Raw genomic sequence first — 26781 nt, forward strand, 5'->3', positions numbered from 1 at the left:
TGCAGTATTATTTATTAGTGCATGTTTAGTCCTTTTATTTTCTTGATTCAAAGCCTCATAGATGCAGCTCATGTTTTAATCACTATATAAAAAAACTCAATGATTCGTTCCATCATTTCCAATATAGACTTCTAAAATTCTTTTCACATGCTGCCTGATGAGCATTCCATGTTACCAGTTTGTACATGATAAGTTGGGCCTTAGTCATCTATGGTTGTTATATGTAATCTGGGCTTTGGATCTAGTTCGTTGGAAGGACAGCCAGCTGTAGTTTGAGTGTAAGATTGTGACTCTTGTGTGAGTTGCACGTCTAGTTATGGTTCAGAATGAAGATTGACACTGAAAGTGGCATAACAGTTGGAGTTAACTGGTGGATTCATTTCTCTGACCTCTTTGTCTCCCATTTGATCTTTTGTTGGTTATACCCTTTTTAAAGAGAAACCATGAATTTGTGTGGTTTCATTGGATAAGGCCAAGGAACAATGAATAAGGCCAAGGAACTGTGGAAAGTGGATCTGTGCCATTCTGCTTTCCATTATGTTGAGCATACCATCCAGTGTAATTGTGAAATTGATGGTTATTTGCTGTCACCTATGTAGTCAAAAGCATTAGGCAGTGCCTAGTAGGTGGACCCCTAAAAAGACTAGTCGGAGACTAGCTGAACTAGTTGATACCGTAATTAAAAAAATAAAAAATGTAAAAAATATGCAAATGAACTGCTATAATTGGTAACAAACATGTATGCAACATAAAATCAAAGATTTGTGTTTCATTGCAAACAATGGCACAATTAGGACCAGAAGTAGAAGCACTTGCACTAGCTGAAGACAACCCCTCCATTGGTTATTATATCACACCTATGTCACAGGGATTCGGCTAGCAGGGTGCCACACCCACGTCGATGCAACTCGACGCGGGTGCGGTCAACCCGACCCTGGGTGCGGTCAACACACCCAGGGTCATTTTGGTCCAATTATCGGACTTAAAAAAAAATTTGCCAAGAATTTTTTTTGCCCTATATGTCACAGGGATTCTCCAACTAGGTGCCGCACCCGTGTTGCACCCGCACCCGATGCGGTCAACCTGACCCTGGGTGTCAACGCACCCAGGGTCATTTATGTCCAACTTTTGGACTTTATATATATATATATATATAATTTTTTATATTTTTGCATCACCCCTGCACCCGCACCCATGTGACATAGTATCACACAAAAGATCAAATTTTAAAAGAATGAACAAAGGAACAAAAACAATCAAATGTATATAAATGAAAGAACGAAAGAATAAAATGTATATAAATGAAACAATCAAAGAACCAAAAATATACTAGAATCAAAGAATCATATATATATATATATATGTATGTATGTATTGCATTTGTATATGATATACAATTAACAATTATACATACATATGCAATAAAAGAATCAAACAAGTACATAATTTACATATACACACATAGCTAATATATATAATGAGTAAAACTAAACTCACCCAGTTAAAAAAGTTAATAAAAAATACACAATTTAGAAGAAAAAAATCAAAGAAACATGCATATTACATGGATACTAAATTACTAATAAGTAATAAATTAATAACAGTTCAATCAACACAGTCACAAAATCAGCAACAACAAAAAACAGGAACAGAACAAAGGAAGTGGGAGAGAGAGAGAGGAGAAGAAGAGGCGGAGGAAGGGGGAGAGTAGAAGAGGTCGGGGAAGGAAGGGGAGAGAGAGAGAGAGAGAAATACAGAAGAAGAAGAAGAAGAAGAAGAAGAGGCAAAGGAAAGGATGATAGAAAGAGAATAAGAAGAAGAAGAAGAAGAAGTGAGAGTGTTAAAATATGTAATCTCATATGCATATCTCATATCTAATCTCATAGGCATGTAATTTTTTCTTTTCTTAGTTAGTTTTTAGTTAGCCTTAGTTAGAACTTAACTAGAAATTAGGTTAGATTTCATTTTTGGACATCCATAGCCTTTACCTTTTTGACTAGTCAAAAAGGTGCTTTTTGACTACTCCTCAAGAGAGTCGTTGGACTCCCAACAGCTCTAAATAGAGTCGTTGGGAGCCCAATGACTCCCTTAAAGGCTTCTCTACTTCCTCTATAAGTATGGGGTCCTATTCCCCTTTGTAATTATTCTTTTAGTTGGGATTTCTCCCACTTTAATGAAGTATTTCCTCTCATTTTTTTCGTGTATACCCTTTTGGGGGTATTTTGTGTGGTTTTGTGTTTGAGCCCTCTTTGAGGAGCCTTTCTGTCCTTATAATCTCTTTGTGAGTATTTGTTGATAAATACTTTTATTGTGGGTTATTCTTTTTTTCATGGTGTCAAAGTGAGGTTGAAGCAATCGATACAAATTCTTTTCGTGCATTAGGAAACGTGCCATTCAAGTTTTCTTCAAGTGAGTGAAGCCTCTTTGAAGGAGTGGTCGTGTGTAACCTTGAAAGCTTGGAGGGCTGCTTATTCTTGCTCTTTGTGGTAGAGTATTCTCCTCTTTTACTCATTTATTTTTTTCCTTCTCAAGTTTGTAAAATGGATGACAATGATAAGTTCACCATTAAGCCCATAAAACTCAACGATTCAAATTATGTAACATGAGCTTCTATCATGAAGCACCTTATTTAGGAAAAAGGTCTATGGGGATTAGTGGATGGAACCGATGAGGAACCTAAACTAATTCTTGTAATGAAGTGCCGGATGAAGTCTCCAAGAGCAAGACAAGAGAGCACGCACATACACAAATAGCCACTAATGGGCAAAAGAACAACACAACCACTTAAAGTGGTAAGGCACCCAAAAGAAGAGGAAAAATATATATTCCACTCAAAAGGCTTCAAAGAAGCATGCTTTACAATGGGGAGAAACCCCTTTATTTATAGACAAAAGAGGAGGCCTTGGAAGGGCTCCTAGAGGGACGTTGGAGCCCTTCCAACGGTCATAAATATGACCGTTGGATGCTCCAACGTCCCCCTAGGTGGGGCCCATTCCAAGGTGGAAAAGGAAAAGAATAAAGAAAATAAAAAAGAAAGAAAAAAAGGAGAAAAAATACAATATGCGATAAGAAGTAAAAAGACTGTTTTACCCCTATATGGGTCTATTTACAAAAGATATAAATATATATATATATTTATATATGTAGATAGACACATAGACATATATATAATTAATATATATATGTGTATGTGTCGTGATCTATATATATAAATATATATATGTACAACATATTTTAACACCCCCCCTCAAACACACGGTGAGATCACCGAGAGTTTGCTAAGGAGAAATAAGAAACGAGGCGATGGCAAAGCTTTGGTGAAGAAGTCCGCCAACTGGTACTCGGTTGGAACATAAGGCAATTGAATGGTGCCTCGTAGGAACTCATCGCGAACATAATGGCAATCCATCTCAATGTGCTTTGTTCTTTCATGAAAGGTGTGATTGCTGACAATGTAGATAGAGCTCTTGTTGTCGCAGCACAGCTTTGAGGGAGTTGAGAATGAGACCCCCATATCTTTAAGCAAACTTCTTAACCATACGATCTCCGTGGTGGTAGTGGCCATCGCACGATACTCTGCTTCAGTAGAAGAGAGTGAAACTTTCTGTTGCTTCTTACACCTCCAAGAGATAAGTGACTCTCCAAGAAACACACAATACCCTGTGGTAGAAATACGATCATCGGGGTTACCACCCCAATCAGAGTCAGTATAAGCAAGTAAAGTAAGAGGTGAAGAAGAGGGTAAGAATAATCCTTTTGTTATGGTGCCTTTCAGATATCTGATAATTCTCATGACAGCAGCCATGTGAATGGTGGAGGGAGCAGTCTGAAATTGACTTGCACTATGAACTGCATGAGAAATATCGGGCCTAGTGATGGATAAGTATGTGAGCGACCCAATCAATTGACGATACGGTGTGGGATCAGCTAAAGGAGTGCCATCACTAGCTCTCATCTTGGCATTGATTATTTCTGGCGTCTCCACCTTCTTGTCATCAGTCAGTCCAGATCTGTCAATAATGTCGGAGGCAAGCTTCATCTGAGAGAGGACATACCCTTTGGGAGAGTATGCAACTTCAATACCTAAAAAATATCTTAGATAACCAAGATCAGACATATCAAAATTTTCTTTGAGAATATTCTTAATAAGGTTAATACCTCTCTTATCATTACCTGTGATAATCATGTCATCAACATATAATAACAGAATTGTAATGTGATCATTAGAATTTTTAACAAACAAAGCAGTATCAGTATAACATGAGGAGAAACCATTATCAAGAACTACTTTGCTAAAAAGATCATACCAAGCTTTAGGTGCTTGTTTAAGACCATAGAGAGCTTTATTTAACTTTAGAATATTTCCTTGACCAATATCAAGACCTGGCGGAGGATCCATAAGCACTTCTTCATATAAATTTCCATTTAAAAAAACGTTTTTAACATCAAGTTGATATATAGGCCATTGTTTAATGGAGGCTAAGGCAATTAAAGTTCTCACACTAGTCATCCTAGCTACGGGAGCAAATGTTTCCTCATAATCAATTCCATATTCTTGGGCATAGCCTTTTGCAACCAAACGAGCTTTGTATCTCTCAAGAGATCCATCACACTTAGTTTTAACTTTATATACCCATCTACACCCAATTGCCTTTTTTCCTAATGGTTGGAGAATAATACTCCAAGTTTGAGCTTTGTTAAGAGCCTCTAATTCAACTTTCATTGCTTCAATCCAATGTGGATAATCTTTAGCTTCTTTAAAGGAAGTAGGCTCATGATATGAATGAATTAACATGAGACAAGCCCTATAATTAGGTGAGAGATTCATAAGATACAAATTTTTGTGGAGGTCTACTATTACGAGAAAATCTCCTAGGTGCATTAATAGGTTCTTCTAATGAGAGATCTTGAGAATATCTTTCAAGAGCAGGTTGATGTTTAATTCCTGACCGCCGGGTATATACATTCATTTCATTAAGATTCTCAACTTGAGAATCATTACCATGCTGAAGTATATCATTATGATGGGAGATGCCATCACAAGTATTATCGCAAGTACTTGCATCTGGTGTTTCAATTCTAGGAGCAAGATCAAATAGGAAGGAATAGTCAAGGTTTTCTCTAGATGTGTGAACATCAAATCCATTTTGTTCTTCAAGAAAATTTACATTTCTTGATATATAGAGTTTATTATTTCGAGTGTCATAGCATCTATAACCTTTTTGATTTTCACCATATCCAATGAATGCACATTCAATAGCTTTAGGTGATAGTTTATCTTGTCCTTGAACAAGCACAAAACATTTACATCCAAATATCCTTAATCTATTAAAATCTGGAGTAATTTTGAATAATTTTTCAAAAGGTGATACATTTTTTAAAGAAGCAGAGGGCATACGATTGATTAAATATGTTGCGGTAAGAAGAGCTTCGGCCCAAAAGTTTTTAGGAACATTTTTAGAAACAAGAAGTGTTCTTGTAGTTTCAATTAAATGTCTATGTTTTCTTTCCGCAAGACCATTTTGTTGTGGGGTTTTAGGACAAGATCGTTGATGTAAAATTCCATTTGTTTTGAAATAATTTTAAAAATCTTTAGACATGTATTCTCCTCCAAAGTCGGATCTAAATATAACTATATTGTTTTGAAATTGGTTTTGAATAATAATATGAAATTCTTTAAAATTATTAAAGACATCGGATTTATTTTTAATAATGTATACCCATGTATATCTAGTAAAGTCATCAACAAAAATAACATAGTAAGAGTAGCCTCCCTTGGACAGAACGGGTGCCGGTCCCCATACATCGGAATGCACAAGCTCAAAAGGTCTTTTTGACACAAAATTACTATGAGAATACAGAAGCGAATGAATTTTTCCAAGGATACAATCATTGCATGTGAATGTATTTGTATTACAAAATTTTTCCAAAAAAGGAAAGAGATACAATTTAGAAACACTAGGATGTCCAAGTCTTTTATGCCAAGTCTCAATATCTTTGGATTGAACATGATTACAAAATGATTTGGTTGGCAATGACAAAAAATCCATATAATAAAGATCCCCTCTTCTATGGCCTTGCCCAATCCGCTTCCCGGACCGGAGATCCTGCACATAGCAATGGGTAGGTGAAAAAGTGACATTACATTCAAAATCGGTAATTTGGGAAACGGAAAATAGATTTAAATTAAGTTTTGGAATAATTCGAATTTTGGGAACAAAAAATTCTTTGTTTTCATTATAAGTTTTCTCAAGATTCCCAATGCCTTCAACATCCAAGGATGTTCCATCGGCAGTGGAGACAAAAGATTTAAATTTGTTGAGACTTGTTTTTGATAAGAGTGATGCATTCGGAGTCATATGAAAGGAGGCACCCGAATCAAGAATCCAAGAGGTCATACCTGGGAAGGAGGAGATAGCGGCGCCGGAAGTGGATGGTGTAGAAGAAAACTGAGAGGAGCTCATCTTCATGAATTGTTGAAGAGTTTCGGTAAGATGAGCAAGAGACTCTTTTATGTCACCATCTTTCTTTGAGTCTTCATTTGGAGGAGCTTCACCAACGGAGGCCACCTTCTTTTTAAATCTTGGGCAATCCGGACGAATATGGCCCGGTTCATTACAATTATGGCAAATGATTTTCCTTCCTCCACCACCATTATTTTTGAAGAAATGAGGTGGTTTGTATGGCCTTACATTGTTGCCGGGTCTAGATACGGCATGAACTTCATCAACATCTCGTTTTAATGCCAAACGAGTCTCTTCTTGACATAAGTCGGCCAAAATATCACTTAGAGGAGTAGAGGCCCTATGGAGAAGGGATCCTCTAAGTTGCTCAAATTCGGGGCGAAGCCCATGAATAAATTGGAAAAATCTTTCTTTTTCCATTTGCTCTTGTCTCATAGCAATAGCACTACCTTCCCATTGGGGTTCGAGAAGGACAAGTTCATCCCATAAAGAAGATAGGGAACTATAGTAGTCCCTAATACTCATATCACCTTGTTTAGTAGCTCTTACCTTTTCTTGTAGGAAGAAATGCCTAGCAAGGTCTCTTTGAGTGTACATGCCTTTCATAAAGAACCAAGCTTCATTAGCCTTCTTGAATTTGGCGAGATTTGCACAAATCTTTAATTCAACATTGTTCATGAACCATGCTAAAATTTTAGCATGCTCACTTTCCCAATCTTCTAATTTAGAAGAGTAATCAAGAATAGCCTTCTCTTTTTCCTCTTCGTTTAAAGTTTTTTCCTCATTTCCTTCAAACTTAGTCAACTTCAATTGTGGTTCCGGAATGGTTCCATATACATAACCCAAAAGTTTTTTACCTTTGAGATTGTTTTCCATGGCGGCCGCCCACATGCGATAATTGGTCCCATCCAATTTGAATGAGAGGTCGATTTTTGCATCCTTGTTGGCCATTTGTAGAAGAGGAATATAAATGCACGAAAGAGAAGGATATTACTTGTCAAAAGAAGATCCGATGAAGCTTTATCAACCAAGGCTCTGATACCATGTAATGAAGTGCCGGATGAAGTCTCCAAGAGCAAGACAAGAGAGCACGCACATACACAAATAGCCACTAATGGGCAAAAGAACAACACAACCACTTAAAGTGGTAAGGCACCCAAAAGAAGAGGAAAAATATATATTCCACTCAAAAGGCTTCAAAGAAGCATGCTTTACAATGGGGAGAAACCCCTTTATTTATAGACAAAAGAGGAGGCCTTGGAAGGGCTCCTAGAGGGACGTTGGAGCCCTTCCAACGACCGTTGGATGCTCCAACGTCCCCCTAGGTGGGGCCCATTCCAAGGTGAAAAAGGAAAAGAATAAAGAAAATAAAAAAGAAAGAAAAAAAAGGAAATAAAAGAAAAGGAGAAAAAATACAATATGCGATAAGAAGTAAAAAGACTGTTTTACCCCTATATGGGTCTATTTACAAAAGATATAAATATATATATATATATATTTATATATGTAGATAGACACATAGACATATATATAATTAATATATATATGTGTATGTGTCGTGATCTATATATATAAATATATATATGTACAACATATTTTAACAATTCTCACCAAAGAAGAAGGAAGCGAAGTACCTCTTTTGGAGGTAGAAAAAGCCAAAGCCATCTCCACATATGAGAAAAAGTGGAAAGAATGGAGGATGGGCCACGCCAAAATCATGTCTTGGCTTATATCTAGTGTTAATATAAAGAAGTGTTCAAGTCTTGCAAAATCTGAACACGCCAATGATGCATGAGATTATCTCAAGAGAACGTAGTCTCTTAAAGATATTGCCCACATATGTAATCTTCAAGAAAAGGTCCGCAATATAGTTCAAAGGGATAAAAGTATTAGAGAATACTACAATAGCTTGTCCGAGCTATGTGAAAAATTAACTCTCCTTGAACCAAAGTGGCATTGTCCACAAAACATTGAGCTTCGCCAAAATCAAGTAAATGCAGAGCATTTCTTTCAATTTATTAATGGGTTGAGATTAGAATTTGAATAAACCAAATCCGCTCTTCTACATCGGGGAAAAGTCCCCTCCATTGAAGACACAATTGAAGAACTAAGTATGGAAGATAATAGACTCAAAAAAAGAGTCTCCAAAAGTGATGACGATACAATTTTAGCTGTATCTAGACCAGGAAATCATATTCGCTCATACAGACCTCCACATATTGGGCGAACAAATGATGAAAGACAAGGAAGTGACTTTGAAAAAAGAAAAGTCATTTGCTATTATTGTCATGAATCAGGACATGTCAAGACTTACTGTCTAAAGCTAAAAAGGTCTTATGAAAATAAGGTAGCTTCAGTCGAATCTTCAAAGGAATCAAGTAAGACATTTATTAGAAACATGTCTCTAACTCAATTGGTGGAGGCATTGCAACCACTTCTCAAAGGAGCTTCTTCCTCTGCTGGAGTCGTTGTTTTTTCCTTCGGCGTTTTCGATCCCGGTAAATCTATCTGGCTTCTTGACTCAGGTGCTTCCTTTCATATGACACAAACAACAACTACGCCTTCATCTCAAAACAATTGAGGTCGGCGATATGAACCAACAAAGAAAATCATTCTGGGTCTTCCACATGAATCCTTCTCCTCCATTCATTTCTATCCAATGCCATGTCCTCACAATATTATAACTCAAGTGGATTAAGTGTTTTTACTGCGGATGAAACGTCTCTTGAGATAAAAGGAATAGGGAATTTTGAAAATATTTCTCAAAACTCAAAAGGTTTTTGTGTTCTAAAAATTAGATATATTCCTAAACTTAATTTAAATCTTTTATCTATTTCTCAATTAACTGACCATGGGTGTAATGTTTCCTTCTCTTCTCGTGATTGTCGAGTACAGGATCACCTGTCAGTGAAGCTGATTGGGGAAGGCCATAGAGAAGGAGGCTTATACTATATGGATTTTTTGGAAATACCCAAGAATACACTATGATGCAATGTTCAAAAATTAGGCTTGGATCTTTTGCACCAAAGGTTTGGTCATCCTTGTATGTCCAAGTTTCAGTTTTTTTTCAAACATGGAAAATTTTTATAATTTTGAAGCTTTTACATGTGAAAAATGTATTCTTGAAAAAATGAAAAGACTACCTTTTCAGGAAAGAACCTTTGTTTCTACACGACCACTTGAGTTGATACATTCTGATGTTTGGGGTCTTGCACCTGTTATATCAAAAGGTGGTTTTCTGTATTATGTGATCTTTGTAGATGACTTTACACGACATACTTGGATTTATTTTCTTAAACATAAGTTCGAAGTGTTTCGTTTTTTCAAATATTTCATAATTGTAAAAGTATCTTCAACAAGATACTATCATCAAGACCTTAATATTCTTGACAATAAGCATGTGCACACGTGCACAACAAGAACCCTTTAGAACACTTGTGCACAAAGGCACAATCCACCAAAAACTCACAAATGCTCACAAGCATAAAAATAAGGAATTTATATTGAAGAATATGGAGAGCATAAGCTCTAAAAAGAATGCTTTACAAAGGGGAGAAGACCCCTATTTATAACACCAAAAGGGGGCCTTGGAGAGGCCCCAATGTGATCGTTGGAGCCTCTCCAACGATCATAAATGTAACCGTTGGAGGGGCCTAATGATCATATTGGGTCCCTCCCAAGGCAATCCAAAAAGAAAAAAAGAAAAAAATAAAAAATAAAAAAATAAAAAAGTAAAAATAAAAAGGAATTACTTGCACATTCCAAATAGAAAATGCGCAAAAATAAAAAAGACTAAAATACCCCTATGACTAATATATATATATTTATATTTATATAATAAGATAGATATATATACATATATATTTTATATATATGTATATGTATCTTTCTTTATATATATAAAATATATATAGGACATTACAATGATAATGGATTACAATTTAACACCCCCCTCAAACTTAGGGCATGATGACCGAAAGTTTGCCAAGAAGAAAGTTGAATCGCGGAGAACACAGAGCTTTGGTGAAGAAATCTGCGAACTGATATTCTGAAGTTACATATGGAAGATCTATAACTCCTTCGAGATATGTTTCACGAATATAGTGATAGTCCATCTCAATGTGTTTAGTCCGCTCATGAAATGTATGATTTTTGACAATATAAATTGCACTCTTGTTATCACAACATAGTTTGGTGGGCCCTTCAACATTGATCCCCATGTCTTCTAACAACTGATGAATCCATACAATTTTCATGGTAATAGTTGCCATGACTCGATATTCAGCTTCAGTGGAGGATATAAACACTTTTTGCTATTTCTTGCATCTCCATGAGATCAACGAGTCTCCTAAGAACACACAAAAACCAGTGGTGGAGTGACGGTTATTTGGGTCACCTCTCCGGTCAGAGTCAGTATAAACAATTAATTTCAATTCAGAAGAGGAGGATAAGAATACTCCCTTGTTTAGATTATCCTTTATGTATCTTACAACCCACAAGATGACACTCATGTGAACCAATGTTGGTGCATGTTGAAACTGACTTGCAGTATGAACTGCATGAGAGATATCTGGTCTAGTAATACTTAGATACACCAATGATCCCAGAAGCTGTATTTCACAAACCTTGTCATCTGTAATACCTGACCTGTCAATAATTTCAGAGGCAAACTTAGTTTGAGACAAAAAATACCCTCTATGAGAGTATGTTACTTCAATACCCAAAAAATAAGTTAGGAATCCTAAATCAGACATTTCAAATTTATCTTTTAAAATTGATTTTATGCTTTTAACCCCTTTAGAATCACTTCCGATTATAAGCATATCATCCACATATAAGAGCAAAATGACAATTCCTGCATTGGTTTTTTTAACAAATAAGGTAGTGTCAGTGAAACAGGATGAAAAACCATTTTCTATCATTACAGAGTTAAACCTATCATACCAAGCCTTGGGGGCTTGTTTTAAACTATACAATGCTTTGCGAAGGCCAACTACTTTCCCTTTGAGAGTCTCTATTCTTGGTGGAGCATTCATATATACCTCTTCATTTAGATCACCATTTAGGAAGACGTTTTTAACATCCATTTGATAGATGTTTCATTTGTTGATTGAGGCAACAGTGATGAGACATCAGATAGTGGCCATTTGGGCCACAGGGGTAAAAGTTTCTTCATAGTCAATCCCATATTCTTGACTATATCCCTTAACAACTAATTTTGCCTTATATCTCTCAAGTGATCCATCACTTTTAGTTTTTACTTTAAATACCCATCTACATCATATTGTTTTCTTACCCTTAGGAAGATCTTGAAATTCCCAAGTTTTGGCTCTTCTTAGAGCACTAAGTTCATTTTCCATTGCTTCTACCCATTCAGAACTTTTTTGTGCTTCCTCAAAATTTCTAGGTTCTACGTAAGAATGGATGACACTAAGACAAGCCCTATATTTAGGCAAAAAAAAGTCATATGAGATAAACCTAGAGGGAGCTTTCCTAGGTCTTTCGGTTCTTCGCAAGTTCTCCTCTCTTGGAGAGACAATCCTATTGGTGTCATCGTACCTTTCAAGAGCGCTTCTGAAGGTGTTTTTATCTCTATAAGCATAGGTGATGGGTTATCTAGATGATCCTTCATCGATGTGTTGATGACGATGAGGAAGCAGAGAGGTAATAGAATCCTCGGTTTCATTATCGCTTGAGTTATTCTGAGTTGACTCATCATCACTCGTATCATCATCTTTAGCTAACATTTCAAATAGAAAGGAATAATCCACATTTTCATCATGAGATACAAAACTTTCAAAACCACTAAGATTTTCCAAAAAGCTCACATTTCTGGAGACATATAATTTGTCGTTTTTGACATCATAACACCGAAAACCCTTGTGGGTTTCCGAATAACCAAGAAAGGTGCAAGGAATGGCCTTTGGGGAAAACTTATCATTCTTGTCCGTAAGGACAAAACATTTACATCTTAACACCCTTAACCTACTGTAGTTAGGTTCCTTCTCGTACAAATTTTCAAACGGAGAAATCTTTTCTAAATTTTTAGATGAAAGTTTATTTATGAGATAGACCGATGTAAGGGCTGCTTCAGCCCAAAGTTTTTTTGGAATGTTTTGCGAAATAAGCAAAGTTCGAGTGGTTTCAATAATATGTCTATGCTTTTGTTCGGCTAATCCATTCTGTTGAGGGTTTTTTGGGCAAGATCTTTGATGGAGAATACCAAAATTTTCAATATAACTTTTAAACTCATTTGATAGGTATTATCCTCCCAAGTCAGATCTAAGGATTTTTAAGTTCCCATTGAATTGATTTAAGATCATCATATGAAAAGTTTTGAAAGTCGAAAAAACTTCATGCTTATGTTTGAGAAAGTATATTGAACAATACCTAGTGTAATTGTAATAAAATGGTGGTCTTCAACAAATGCACAAATAACTCACAAACAAGTGTCTATTGGAGACACTACAAGCATGACCCTTGAAAGGGTATAAAGGGAAGAACACTTGAAAAATAAATAATACTTTATTCATGAACAAAATGCTTAAGAAGCATGGTTATATACATTGAAGGGGTTCACCCCTATATATACAAAAAAATGGGAGAGAGAGGAGAGCTCATTTTGAGCTCTCCAAAAAGAGACGGATTCCAACGTCTCTTAATATAGCTGTTGGACTACAGTCCAACAACATTTATTATTATAGCTGTTGGACTATAGTCCAACAACATTTATTATAGCTGTTGGACTACAGTCCAACAGCTACTTGCACAGTGAAGTTTCAACAGGAACTTGACTGGATCAAAATATCTAGTTTCTATTGAACTAGATGCTAAAAAAAGAAAATAAAAAAATAGAAAAAGAAAATATAATAATATTAAATAATATATATATATATATATATATATTGTAGTTTACATTTTAACACTCCCCTTCACACTTACGGTACAATGAGCGAAAGTTTGTCTAAGAGGAAGTGAAATCTGGGAGCAGCGAGAGGCTTGGTGAAGAAGTCTGCTAATTGATATTCTGATGTAACATATGGCAGATCAATGGTTCCATGTAAGTATTCCTCTCTGACATAGTGACAGTCCATCTCAATGTGTTTAGTGCGCTCATGGAATGTCCGGTTGCTTGCAATGTAGATCGCACTTTTGTTGTCACAACACATCTTTGAAGCTTGCGTTGCTTTAACTCCCATATCCGCTAGCAATCGTCTGAGCCAAACAACCTCCATAGTGGTGGTTGCCATGGCTCTGTATTCAGCTTCGGTGGAGGAAAGAGGGACTTTCTGTTGCTTCTTGCACCTCCACGAAATTAAGGTTTCACCTAGGAACACACAAAAACCAGTAGTTGAGTGTCTATTATTGGGATCACCTCCCCTGTCAGCATCAGTATATGCAATTAAATTTAATGAAGATGAAGCAGACAAGAAGAGTCCTCGTGAAAGAGAGGATTTTAAGTATCTAATAATACGCAAAATCGCTTCCATGTGCACGGAGGTGGGAGCATGCTGAAACTGACTGACTGTATGAACCGCATGAGTTATATCTGGCCTAGTAATGGAAAGATAAGAAAGAGCTCCAACAAGTTGTCTATAAGGAGTAGGATCATCAAGAAGTTCTTCATCATCAATTTTCATTTTAACATTGACAACTTCTGGAGTGTCTACTTTCTTATCATCTGTAATTCCAGACCTGTAAACGATATCAAGAGCAAATTTAGATTGAGATATCAAATACCCCCGAGGGGAATAAGCAACTTCAATGCCTAAAAAATATCTTAATAAACCTAAGTAAGTCATTTCAAAGTGAGTTTTAAGAAGAGATTTGATATTTGCAACTCCCTGTTTGTCGCCTCCGGTGATGATCATATCGTCCACATAGAGAAGAAGAATAATGATGCCTGCATCAGATTTCTTAACAAACAAAGCAGTGTCAGTTAAACAAGGTTGAAAACCAATATCAAGCATAACATGACTAAATCGGTCATACCAGGCTTTTGGAGCCTGTTTAAGACCATAAAGAGCTTTTTCTAGACGAAGAGCTTTACCCTTAGGGATACTAATACCAGGTGGGGCTTCCATGTATACTTCTTCAACGAGATTCTCATTCAGGAAAGCATTTTTGACATCTAATTGAAAGATAGGCCATGTTCTAATGGAGGCCAAGACTATTAAAGTTCTAACAGTGGTCATACGGGCCACAGGAGCAAATGTTTCTTCATAATCGATGCCATACTCTTGGGCATATCCTTTTGCTACTAAACGGGCCTTATATCTTTCCAAGGTCCCATCACTTTTGGTTTTGACTTTGTATACCCACCTACAACCTATAGGTTTCTTACCCGGAGGAATATCTTGTATCGTCCAAGTATTGGCCTTTTCTAGCGCATCCAATTCTATTTTCATGGTTTCTATCCATTCTATATGATTTTTTGCTTGAGAATAGGATGATGGTTCAACATATGATTGTATTAATGTAATGGCGGCCCTATACGTGGGTGAAAAAGATTCATAAGACACAAATTTTTCTGGAGGTTTAGAGATTCTAGACGTTCTTCTAGGTGAGACTTCAGAGTATTTTTGTAATGCACATGGAAGATTTTGCTCTCTACGTCTTGAATATTGTAGACTAACATCCCTATGGATTTGCTCTTCATTATCATCATTTTTAACAACAATAGGACTTTGATCATTGTCAAGGTCACATCCAACATCACATTCATTGGATTTTGAAGTTGGATCAATTAAAAACGAGTATTCAGTGACATCCTTGGATTTTGCAAATTCAAAGAAGCTTTCTTTTTCCAAAAAAGATACATTTCTTGACACATATAATTTGTCATTTTGAAAATCGAAACACCTGTAGCCTTTTTGATTATCAGCATATCCTAAAAAGGCACATGGGATTGCACGAGGAGAGAGTTTATCATTTCTGTTGGTGAAAACAAAACATTTGCATCCAAAGACTCTTAATCTAGAATAATCTGGAGTTAAATTAACAAGCTTTTCTATTGGAGTTGTATTATTTAATGAGGAAGATGGCATCCTATTAATGAGGTAGGTGGCAGTTAGGACCGCTTCAGCCCAAAAACTTTTTGGAACTTGATTTGCAATTAGCAATGTCCTAGTAGTTTCCATAATGTGCCGATGTTTGCGTTCGGCTAGGCCATTCTGTTGTGGAGTGTGTGGACATGATCTTTGATGTGTAATACCATGTAAATTGAGATAGTCTTTGAATTCGTTGGACATAAAATCTCCCCTTGAATCACTGCGAAAAACAGAATTATCATTTTGAAACTTATTTTTAACCATTTTATGAAATATTTGGAAGTTAGCAAAGACATCAGATTTATGTTTAAGAAAATAAATCCAAGTATGTCTAGAAAAGTCATCAACAAAAATGACATAATATGTATAACCACCTTTGGAAATAACTGGTGCGGGGCCCCAAACATCCGAATGTATTAACTCAAGTGGTCGTGAGGAAACAAAAGTTCTACTAAGAAATGGTAACCTTTTCATTTTGCCAAGAATGCAGTCTTTACAAGAAAAATTTTCAGAATTACAAAATTTTTCCAAACTTGGAAAATATTGAATTTTAGACATATGAGGATGGCCAAGCCTTTTGTGCCATAAATCCAATTCTAATTTCTGAATATTATAACAAAATGCATTCTTGGGTAATTCCAAAAAGTCCATGTAATAAAGTCCTTCTCTATGGCCTTCCCCAATCAGCTTCCCTGACTGACGATCCTGTACCCAACAACCATGAGAAGAGAATGAGATATTATATCCATAATCAGATATTTGCGAGACAGATAAGAGATTCAAATTAAGTTTAGGGATATATCTAACTTCTGGGATAAAAAATCTTTTGGATTTTTGAAGATTTTCAAAACATCCTATTCCTTTTACTTCGAGAGATGTGCCATCGGCTGTAAAAACCTTTGACACACTTGAGTTATTTTTAAGACATTCGGATAGACTACATTTGGGGTCATATGAAAAGAAGCACCAGAATCTAAAAGCCAAGGAAAGTTACCTGGACCGGAGAAAGATGCAACTGTCGCTCCAGTTGAGGCTTCGGTTGAGGAGGATACCCCTTTGAGAAGAGGTTGAAGGATTTCCATCAGTTGAGCCATAGACACAGGTGCATCTTGATCTTTTGACTCAGATTCAACAGATGCAACTCTTTTTTCTTATCTTCTTTTTAACTTTGGACATTGAGGCCTATAGTGCTCCGGTTCATGACAATGATGACAAATAACTTTTTTTTTATCAAAGTCGCCGTTTTGCCTTCCAAAATGAGGCGGCTTGTAAGTACGAGTATGATTCCTCGGTCTAGATACAGCTAAAACGGAGTTATCATCAACTTTTGGAGTACTTTTTCTAAGTCTATTTTCCTCCATAGTGAGCTCTTCTATAGTATCAACAATAGAAGGAATTTTTCCACGATGTAAAAGGGCCGATTTGGTGGATTCAAACTCCGGCCTTAGACCATTCACAAATTGATAGAAATGTTCCATATCGAGTTGCTTTTGGCGAAGCTCGATGTCTTCGGCACAATGCCATTTGGGCTCAAGAAGAGCCAACTCTTCCCAAAGTTCGGACAACTCATTATAATATTCTCGAATAGTTTTATCTTTTTGAGTCATTGTCCGAACTTTATCTTGTAAATTGCATACATGTGCAATATCTTTAAGGGAATACATGTTTTTGAGGTATTCCCAAGCCTTATCGGCATGTTCAAACTTAGCTAGACTAGAGCATTTTTTAATGTCTATGCTATTGATGAGCCATGACATAATTTTTGCATGCCCTATCCTCCATTCTTTCCATTTCTTTTCATAAGTGGCTAACGCCTTACTCTTCTCTTCTTTCGTTAGAGGAACCTCTTTATCACCCTCTTTCTTGGTAAGAGATAGTTTAGGTTCCAAATCGGAACCATCCACTATACCCCATAAACCTTTTCCCCAAATGTGGTGCTTCATAATCGAAGCCCACATTACATAGTTAGTATCATTTAGCTTCATAGGAATGATGGTGATCTTATCATTGTCATCCATCTTTTACAAGGGTAAGAGAGGAATAAATAGGAGGAGAGAGAGAAAAATAAAAAGAAAAGAAAAAGAGTAGACAAAGGAATAAGAGAGGATACAAAACCAAATTTTTTTGTAGCACAAGTTCGCCTTTCTTCAAACAAATCTTCTTGAGCCAAGAACAAGGTGATGAAACACCTTTTGTAAATGTGGCACGGAAATCGAGGCGGAAGCACTTCAAGATCTAAGGATTTCGTAGCTTTGATACCATGTAATAAAATGGTGGTCTTCAACAAATGCACAAATAACTCACAAACAAGTGTCTATTGGAGACACTACAAGCATGACCCTTGAAAGGGTATAAAGGGAAGAACACTTGAAAAATAAATAATACTTTATTCATGAACAAAATGCTTAAGAAGCATGGTTATATACATTGAAGGGGTTCACCCCTATATATACAAAAAAATGGGAGAGAGAGGAGAGCTCATTTTGAGCTCTCCAAAAAGAGACGTTGGATTCCAACGTCTCTTAATATAGCTGTTGGATTACAGTCCAACAACATTTATTATTATAGCTGTTGGACTATAGTCCAACAACATTTATTATAGCTGTTGGACTACAGTCCAACAGCTACTTGCACAGTCAAGTTCCAACAGGAACTTGACTGGATCAAAATATCTAGTTTCTATTGAACTAGATGCTAAAAAAAGAAAATAAAAAAATAGAAAAAGAAAATAATAAAAGAAAATATAATAATATTAAATAATATATATATATATATATATATATATATATATATATATATTGCAGTTTACATTTTAACAGTAATCATCAACAAAAATCACATAATATGAGTCAGACCCCATACATCGGAATGAACGATTTCAAAAGGTTTTGTTGTAAACATGGATTTTTGATAAAAGGGTAAACTCTTTATTTTTCCAAGAATGCATTCATTACATATAAAGTCTCCTTTACAAATATGCTTAACAAAAGGTAAATACAAAATTTTAACAATATTGGGATGTCCAAGTCTCTTGTGCCACACATAAATATCTTTATTTTGGACAACATTACAAAATTGATTCTTGGGAACTTGAAGAAAATCGACATACTAGAGATCTCCTTTCCTAGAGGCTTCCCCAATCAATCTCCCGGACTGGCGATCCTGTATCCAACATTTATTAGAAGATAATTTTATATCGCAACCATGGTCCGAGAGTTGAGAAACCGAAAGCAAATTTAAATTTAGTTTTGGTATGAATCTAATTTTTGGAATAAAAAAATCTTGTTTTTCAAAATTGCCTATTCCTTTAATTTCAAGGGATGTTCCATCCGTTGTTGAGACAAACGATGAAAGAGTTTTTAGAGTATTCGGAAAGAGAAGAAATACTTGGGGTCATATGAATTGATGCCCAGAATCTAAGAGCCAAGATGTCTTACCGGGAGGGGAAGAGGTTGACATAGCGGCTCCGAAAATTCCTCCTTTGAGAAGGGGTTGAAGAGCTTCCACAATTTGTTGTAGATAAAGAGAACCATTTGAAGAGGATGGCCGTTCTTCCGGTTGAGAGGTGGTGGCCATTGCAAGTAATTTCTTCCATTTTGGGCAAATTGGTTTGATATGCCCCTGTTCTTTACAAAAATGACAAGTTAATTTTTTATAGTCTTTCTTTCCATTTTGCCAACTCCCTCTTTGATTTTGATTCTTAAAATGAGGAGGTTTGTAAGTCTTCACATGGTTGCCCGGTCTTGAAACGACATTCACTCCTTCACTTTCTTCTTGAATAAAAGGGGTAGCAAGGATACTAGGATTGCTTTTACTAATGCCCATACGGGTTTCTTCCCCACTTAACTTGGTAATAACATCTTCAATGGCAGAAGATGTGAAAGAAGAAAGAAGAGAAAACCAAATTTGTTCAAATTCGGGTCTAAGACCATTTAAGAAGTTAAAGAAGCGATCTTCCTCAAGTTGTTTATGTCTAAGCTCAATGGCTTCACCACTCCATTTGGGTTCAAGCATATCAAGCTCGTCCCAAATGGAAGACAATTCGGCAAAATATTCACAAATAGTCATCTCATTTTGTTGTAAGGTCAAAGTCCTCTTTTGAAGGTAGTATTTGTGTGATAGATCTCTTGAAGTATACATTTTTTCAAGATAAAGCCAAACTTCCGAAGCTTTCTTGAATTTGATGATGTTCGCATTGATTTTGGTTTCAACAGATAAGAAAAACCATGATAAGATTTTGAAGTTTTTCATTTCCCATTCATGTTTCTTTGAATAATCTTCAAGAGCTCTTTGCCTTTCTTCTCCTTCAAGAATCTTTATATCTCCTTTTTTTATAATAGTAATTTTTGGTTCGGGTTCCGGTATCGAACCTTGAACATACCCCCAAAGTCCCTTCTCTTTAATATGGGCTTCCATATTACCGGCCCAAACATGATAGTTTGAACCATTGAGTTTAAACCCTAGGGAGAAGTGAGAGTCTTTCTCGCCCATTAGAGAGAAAAAAAATAAAAAGAAAACATGTACCTTAATAGATTTTTAAGTCTTTCTTGACAAAGAAGACTTCTAAAATATTGGCCGAAGAAAATGATCCACTCCAATCTCTAATAGCTCGAAGGCACGTTTTTCGAGGTGACCCAAGAATATGGAAAATGCACTATCTTTCTTCCACAAACCTTGCTCTGATACTATATAAAAGTATCTTCAAAAAGATACTATGATCAAGACCTTAATATTCTTGACAATAAGCATGTGCACACATGCACAACAAGAACCCTTTAGAACACTGCATAAAGGCACAATCCACAAAAAACTCACAAATGCTCACAAGCATAAAAATAAGGAATTTGTGTTGAAGAATTTGGAGAGCATAAGCTCCAAAAAGAATGCTTTACAAAGGGGAGAAGACCCCTATTTATAACACCAAAAGGGGGCCTTGGAGAGGCCCCAATGTGATCGTTGGAGCCTCTCCAACGGTCACAAATGTGACCGTTGGAGGGGCCCAATGATCATATTGGGTCCTTCCCAAGGCAATCCAAAAAGAAAAAAGAAAAAAAGAAAAAGAAAAAAAGAAAAAGAAAAAAGTAAAAATAAAAATGAATTACATGCACATTCCAAATAGAATATACGCAAAAATAAAAAGGACTAAAATACCCCTACGGCTGATATATATTTATATATATAATAAGATAGATACATATACATATATATTTTATATATATGTATATGTATCTTTCTTTATATATATAAAATATATATAGGACATTACAATGATAATGGATTACAATTTAACAATAATATGGTAAAAAATCAATTTAAGAATGATATTTCAATATTTTGCACTGATTCAGGGGGAGAATTCTTATCAAAAGAATTTAAAGAATATTTGAATTCATATGGGATTTCACATAAAAAATCTTGCCCCTATATCCCTCAACAAAATGGGTTAGTTGAAAGAAAACACAAGCACATTGTAGAAACAACGAGGACATTACTCATTACACATCAAGTTCCCAAAGTTTTTTGGGCCGAAGCTATTTTAAATGTTGTATATCTTATTAATAAAATGCCCTTATCCTCGATAAACAATATTTCTCCCACTGAAAAGCTTTATAAACAAACTCCAGATTATTCTAGATTAAGGGTATTTGGGTGCAAATGATTTGTATTTACCGATAAGAATGATAAATTCTCTCCACGTGCTATTCCTTATATATTTTTAGGATATGCAAGTCATCAAAAAGGTTACAGATGTTTCGATCCTAAAACCAACAAATTATACATTTCAAGAAATGTATCCTTTTTAGAAAATGAAAGTTTTTTTAAAGCAAAAATTCTACCGAAATAGATGAGTATTCCTTCTTATTAGACCTAGTTCCAAGGGATAATAAAGGAGAAGTTGATCAGGATGATCAAATTGATATGATTGATTCAGAACCTGTTAATAGCAATCAGGACTACATTCAATACTCTAGACGAGGAAACTTAGAAAGACCGCGTGCCCTTGAAAAATACACAAAGGAACAAGAACTTGTATCTTCTACTAGGAAATCCACTAGGATCTCAAAAATCCCTGAAAAGTTTGTGTCATACGAGTCTTTTTCACCAAAATATCAAGCTTTCATTGCCTTAATTCACTCTTATGAAGAACCTTCTAGTGATACTATAGCTAAAGATCAACTTGAATGGGTCAAAGCTATGAAAGTTGAATTAAAAGCCTTAGAAAAAGCAAACACTTGGACCATTCAAGATATTCCACCCAACAAAAAACCTATTGGTTGTCGCTGGGTGTACAAGGTTAAAACCAAGAGTGATGGCACTCTTGAGAGGTTCAAGGCTCGGTTGGTCGCCAAAGGCTATTTTCAAGAATATGTAATAGATTATGAAGAAACCTTTGCCGCAGTAGCTAGAACGACCACTGTTAAAATCTGAATAACTCTTGCATCCATACAGAAATGGCATATTTTTCAAATGGATGTTAAAAATGCACTTTTGAATGAAAATTTGGCTGAAGAAGTGTACATGGATCCCCCACCAGGAATTAGTGTCCCTAAAGGAAAAACTCTTCGCCTGAATAAAGCTTTGTATGGTTTCAAACAAGCTCCGAAAGCTTGGTATGATAAGTTTAGTAAGGTCATGATTGATTTTGGTTTTAAATCTTGTCTTACTGACACAACTTTGTTTGTTAAGAATTTTAATGCAGGTATTATTATACTTCTTCTGTATGTTGACGACATGATTATCACCGGAAGTGATAAACAAATAGTTTACAATATTAAAAAGTTTCTCAAAACACATTTTGAAATGAGTAATTTGGGTTTTTTGAAATGCTTTCTTGGTATAAAAGTTGCATACTCATCTAGAGGATATTTGCTAACTCAATCTAAGTTTGCCTTGGATATTGTTGTCAGGTCTGACATTTTAGATGAAAGACACGTTGACACTCTCGAAGTTGTAAATGTTAAAATAAAGATTGATGATGGAGAGCCACTTGAGAATCCAACTCTTTATAGACAACTCGTTGGGGCACTATCATATCTTTCCAGTACAAGACCTGACATTGCACATGTTGTCCATACAGCTAGTCAATTTCAGCATGCTCCAACTTCTGCTCATATGGAAGCAATTTTGCGTATTATTAGATATATTAAAAACTCTATTTCTCGAGGTCTATTTTTGTATGCTTCTTCTAACCTAGAACTTCTTGCTTATACTGATGCAGATTGGGGTAATGATCCAAATGATCGCCACTCAACTACTGGTTTTTGTGTCTTCTTGGGAGAATCTTTGGTGTCATGGCGATGCAAGAAACAATAAAAAGTCTCTCTCTCATCAAGAGAGGCTGAATACAGGGCAATGACTACAACCACTATGGAAGTAGTCTGGCTTCGACGTCTACTCTCCGACATGAGAGTCGAAAGTCCATGAGCATCAAATTTGTGTTGTGACAATAAGAGCTCTATCTATATTGTCAGCAATCGGACATTCCACAAACGCACCAAGCATATAGAGATGGACTGTCACTACGTACGAGAGAAATTTTTGTGCGGCATCATCAATCTTTCCTATGTCTCATCAGAATATCAGTTGGCAAATTTCTTCACCAAGCCTCTCACTCCTCCTAGATTTCACTTTCTCTTAGACAAACTTTCGGTTATCCAGCCGTAAGTTTGAGGGAGAGTGTTAAAATATGTAATCTCATATATGTATCTCATATGCATATCTCATATGCATATCTCATATGTAATCTCATAGGCATATACTTTTTTCTTTTCTTAGTTAGTTTTTAGTTAGACTTAGTTAGAACTTAACTAGAAATTAGGTTAGATTTCATTTTTGGACATCCATAGTGTTTACCATTTTTGGACCTCATATGTAATCTCAAAGGTGCTTTTTGACTATAGTCAAAAAGCACTCCTCAAGAGAGTCGTTGGACTCCCAACAGCTCTAAATAGAGCCGTTGGGAGTCCAATGACTCCCTTAAAGCCTTCTCTACTTCCTCTATACATATGGGGTCCTATTCCCCTTTGTAATTATTCTTTTAGTTGGGATTTCTCCCACTTTAATGAAGTATTTCCTCTCCTTTTTTTCGTGTATACCCTTTTTAGGGTATTTTGTGTGGTTGTGCTTGAGCCCTCTTTGAGGAGCCTTTCGGTCCTTAATCTTCTTGTGAGTATTTGTTGAGAAATACTTTTATTGTGGGTTATTCTTTTTTTCAGAGAGAAGGCGTACCTGTAGGCGGAGGGTGAGGGCAGCGGCTTGAGAGAGAGAGGTTTATAATCCTCCCCCGTGTTATTGTAAAAGAAAAGTTACTGCCCTCGCGCCTAGGCGATTACAGGTTGGTCGACTAGGCACCTAATCGGCCAGCCAAAAAGGTACCTTTTTCTGGAAAACTAGGAATCTGACCAATTCCTAATTTTTCTAAGGCCTAGCCTGACTCGACGCTTAGTCGGCGCTTTTGACTACATAGACTATCACTTGCCAATGTTTGGAGATCCATGTATTATGAGCTTGTCTTTGAGGTTCAATTCTTAATTTCTAAATGGTTCGGAATTGGGTCACACGTAGTCAACACCAAATCCGACTAATCGGATATTGGTTAATCAGACTCTAATGGGAAAAAGCTAATACTGATTCTGAAAAAAATACATGTAATCGGATTCTGATACCATCTGAGTCTGATATCCATCGGATTTGGTCATGAAATCATTATACGGATTCCAAATCTGATTACTGATCGGATTCAGTTTTCTGAACCGAATCCGACTAATTGGACTCAGAATTGGGTTGTATATCGGATATATCCTATCTGTTGACATCCCTATTTCCAAATTAGTGATCTGTATATTTATGTACTTGTATTTGAGTCTCACTTCTCAGTTCTCACCAATCAGGGTAATATCACGAGGGTCCAGGTCATGTTTTCCAGAGATGTTAAAAAATATACATAGTATCCATTTTTTTTAATATGACCAAATACTTACATGCATATACATACATACATACATATATGTGTGTGGTCAAAGCTAAATCATTATTACTATTCCTGTTATAGTAACAAGTGTTGTGATTGAATTGTCGGCTGCATGAATCATAGGGTATGGTTAACTGGTTCATAAGTGTCCTATGACCCAGGCTGCTACGTTGCATTTTGCAATTGTAACCCAAAGTGGAGAACATGTTACTGGCTTGGTAAACCATCAATACTTCCTCATTTGCAAGTTACCTGCAAGCCTCAATATACAGTAGCTTGATATGATTATTGAGTATCCTCAAAACTGTGAAATTGGCATGATATGCATCTAGGAAATTACGATATATGATGTCCACCAGTCAGGAGCAAATGATAGCATTACCATGTTTACCACCTTGTGTTCTCATTCTTTTAGCATTGTTTATCTGCATAGTAGAAAAAACTTTTCTTGATTAGTCAGAAGCTCACTTCACTTGCAGTGTATCCTTTAATTGGGCTAGCTCACTTCACAATCTTCACTTGCAGTGTATCCCATTAGAGGACAAATCCTTCCCACATTTCACAATCTTTTTCTGTGAGATCCTGGGACTGTGGTTACTGATTTTCTGTTACGGGTGACCATGTGCACCTGACATTATGGATTTTTGGATTTTTGTACACTGGTTCTTTATGTCTGGTGAATCCCATGACCTACATCCCAGTCACACACACATGAGAGGTTAAATTTTGTTGGGCATAGTTCTCATTTGAAAGTACATAGTTTGGTTCCTGCTGAGTTTGAGGGTATGTTGGAATATTTCTGCTGTAATATGCTTTACAAAATCATTGCAAAACGTTCTTCAAATAGGAATTACTGAAGAAGGCATCTACCTCTTCTTCATGCTTGCCAAAAGCTGTTGTGTTTCTCCAATATAAATTGGTTATTTATCTGTTTTATCCAATGATTTGTGTGCAAGCATCTCGTGATTTGCCTTTTTTCTATTTATGTCAATACCTTGATCCATCTGCAGGACATTAATGAGGAGTGGATATCAGACAAAACTCGCTTTTGTTATGATGGTCTTAAGAGACAGAGATTAAGTGATTCTATGATTCGTGGGCCTGATGGGCGATTTAAGCCTGTGAATTGGCGGGATGCCCTTGCTGTTGTTGCCGAAGTTGCCCATCAGGTCAGGCCTGAGGAAATTGTGGGAATAGCTGGTCAACTGTCTGATGCAGAATCTATGATGGCACTAAAAGATCTACTGAATAAGATGGGTTCTGATAATGTATGGTGTGAAGGAAATGGTATGCATCCTTCAGCTGATTTGCGGTCAGGCTTCCTTTTGAATACCAGTATTAGTGGTCTTGAGAAGGCAGATGTTTTCCTCTTGGTTGGTACCCAGGTATTAAACTGCAACTTTTTTTTATCATGTTTTCTTTCAATAGTTGCAGCTATTCCCTTCAGTTCTTTGTTCATTCCTATCCTTGGACATCATATTTTGTGTTGCTAATAGGTTGCATCTCTCTCTCTCTCTCTTGCATGCACATGCGCACAAATGCAGAAGTGAATGCTGTTCCTATTGTTGCAATTTTGTTAGTGTTTTTCATTAATATTAATTTTATTTTTAAATCATTAAATACTATTATCTTGTAAACTGATTCTAAATATACAGCTGGATCTATGATATATTTGAAATGAAATGGCGTGGAACTCAAGACATTTCAAATCATAATCCAAATGCGAAATCAAAATACATTTGAATACTAACAAGGTACAAACTAATATAAGTTTTTTGAATAAATGATTTCATTCATAATGAACAATAAAATACATAAAAATTACATAAAAACCTCACTACAAAATGCACTCAAGAACACTAAAAATGTCTAGAACTACCCATTAGTCTCACACTTTACAAAGGCACCCACCCACCCATATTTATAGAGAAAAGTAGAGAGAAAAAGAGAAGTGACATTTAGAGGGGAAGTCCTCTCTCATTAAAGAATTCTCTCATTAAAGAATGAGAGAGAGCTCCCAACGGCTAGAATTTTAGCCGTTGGGAGCAAGTCAAACTAGCTTTTTGACTTGACTCACATATATATTATATATATTTACAATATATATTAATATATATATATATATTATTATATATTATATATATCCATATATATATATACTTATATTACATTAATCTTTAACACCCCCCTCAAACTTACGTAAGTTTGAAATTACAAAAGAAGAAACCCATTATACAAAATGTCTTCGTAGACTTCATCAAGTTCTTCCATTTGGTGCCTCTTCAATGGGCGTTCA

The 26781-nt window shown here is 36.0% G+C and overlaps 1 protein-coding gene across 1 annotated transcript in view; it reads left to right on the plus strand.

Moving 5' to 3' along the window:
• Positions 1–26781, plus strand: part of LOC149816298 (NADH dehydrogenase [ubiquinone] iron-sulfur protein 1, mitochondrial-like) — a 47563-nt gene that overhangs the window by 15434 nt on the left and 5348 nt on the right. Inside the window, exon 4 of the mRNA XM_089988154.1 lies at positions 25496–25870. Coding sequence (XP_089844280.1) covers positions 25496–25870 — 375 coding nt within the window. The remainder of the gene's footprint in view (positions 1–25495; positions 25871–26781) is intronic.

The sequence above is a fragment of the Nuphar pumila genome, chromosome 14, assembly GCF_984573655.1.
Source record: "Nuphar pumila chromosome 14, dmNupPumi1.hap1.1, whole genome shotgun sequence".
NCBI lineage: Eukaryota > Viridiplantae > Streptophyta > Magnoliopsida > Nymphaeales > Nymphaeaceae > Nuphar > Nuphar pumila.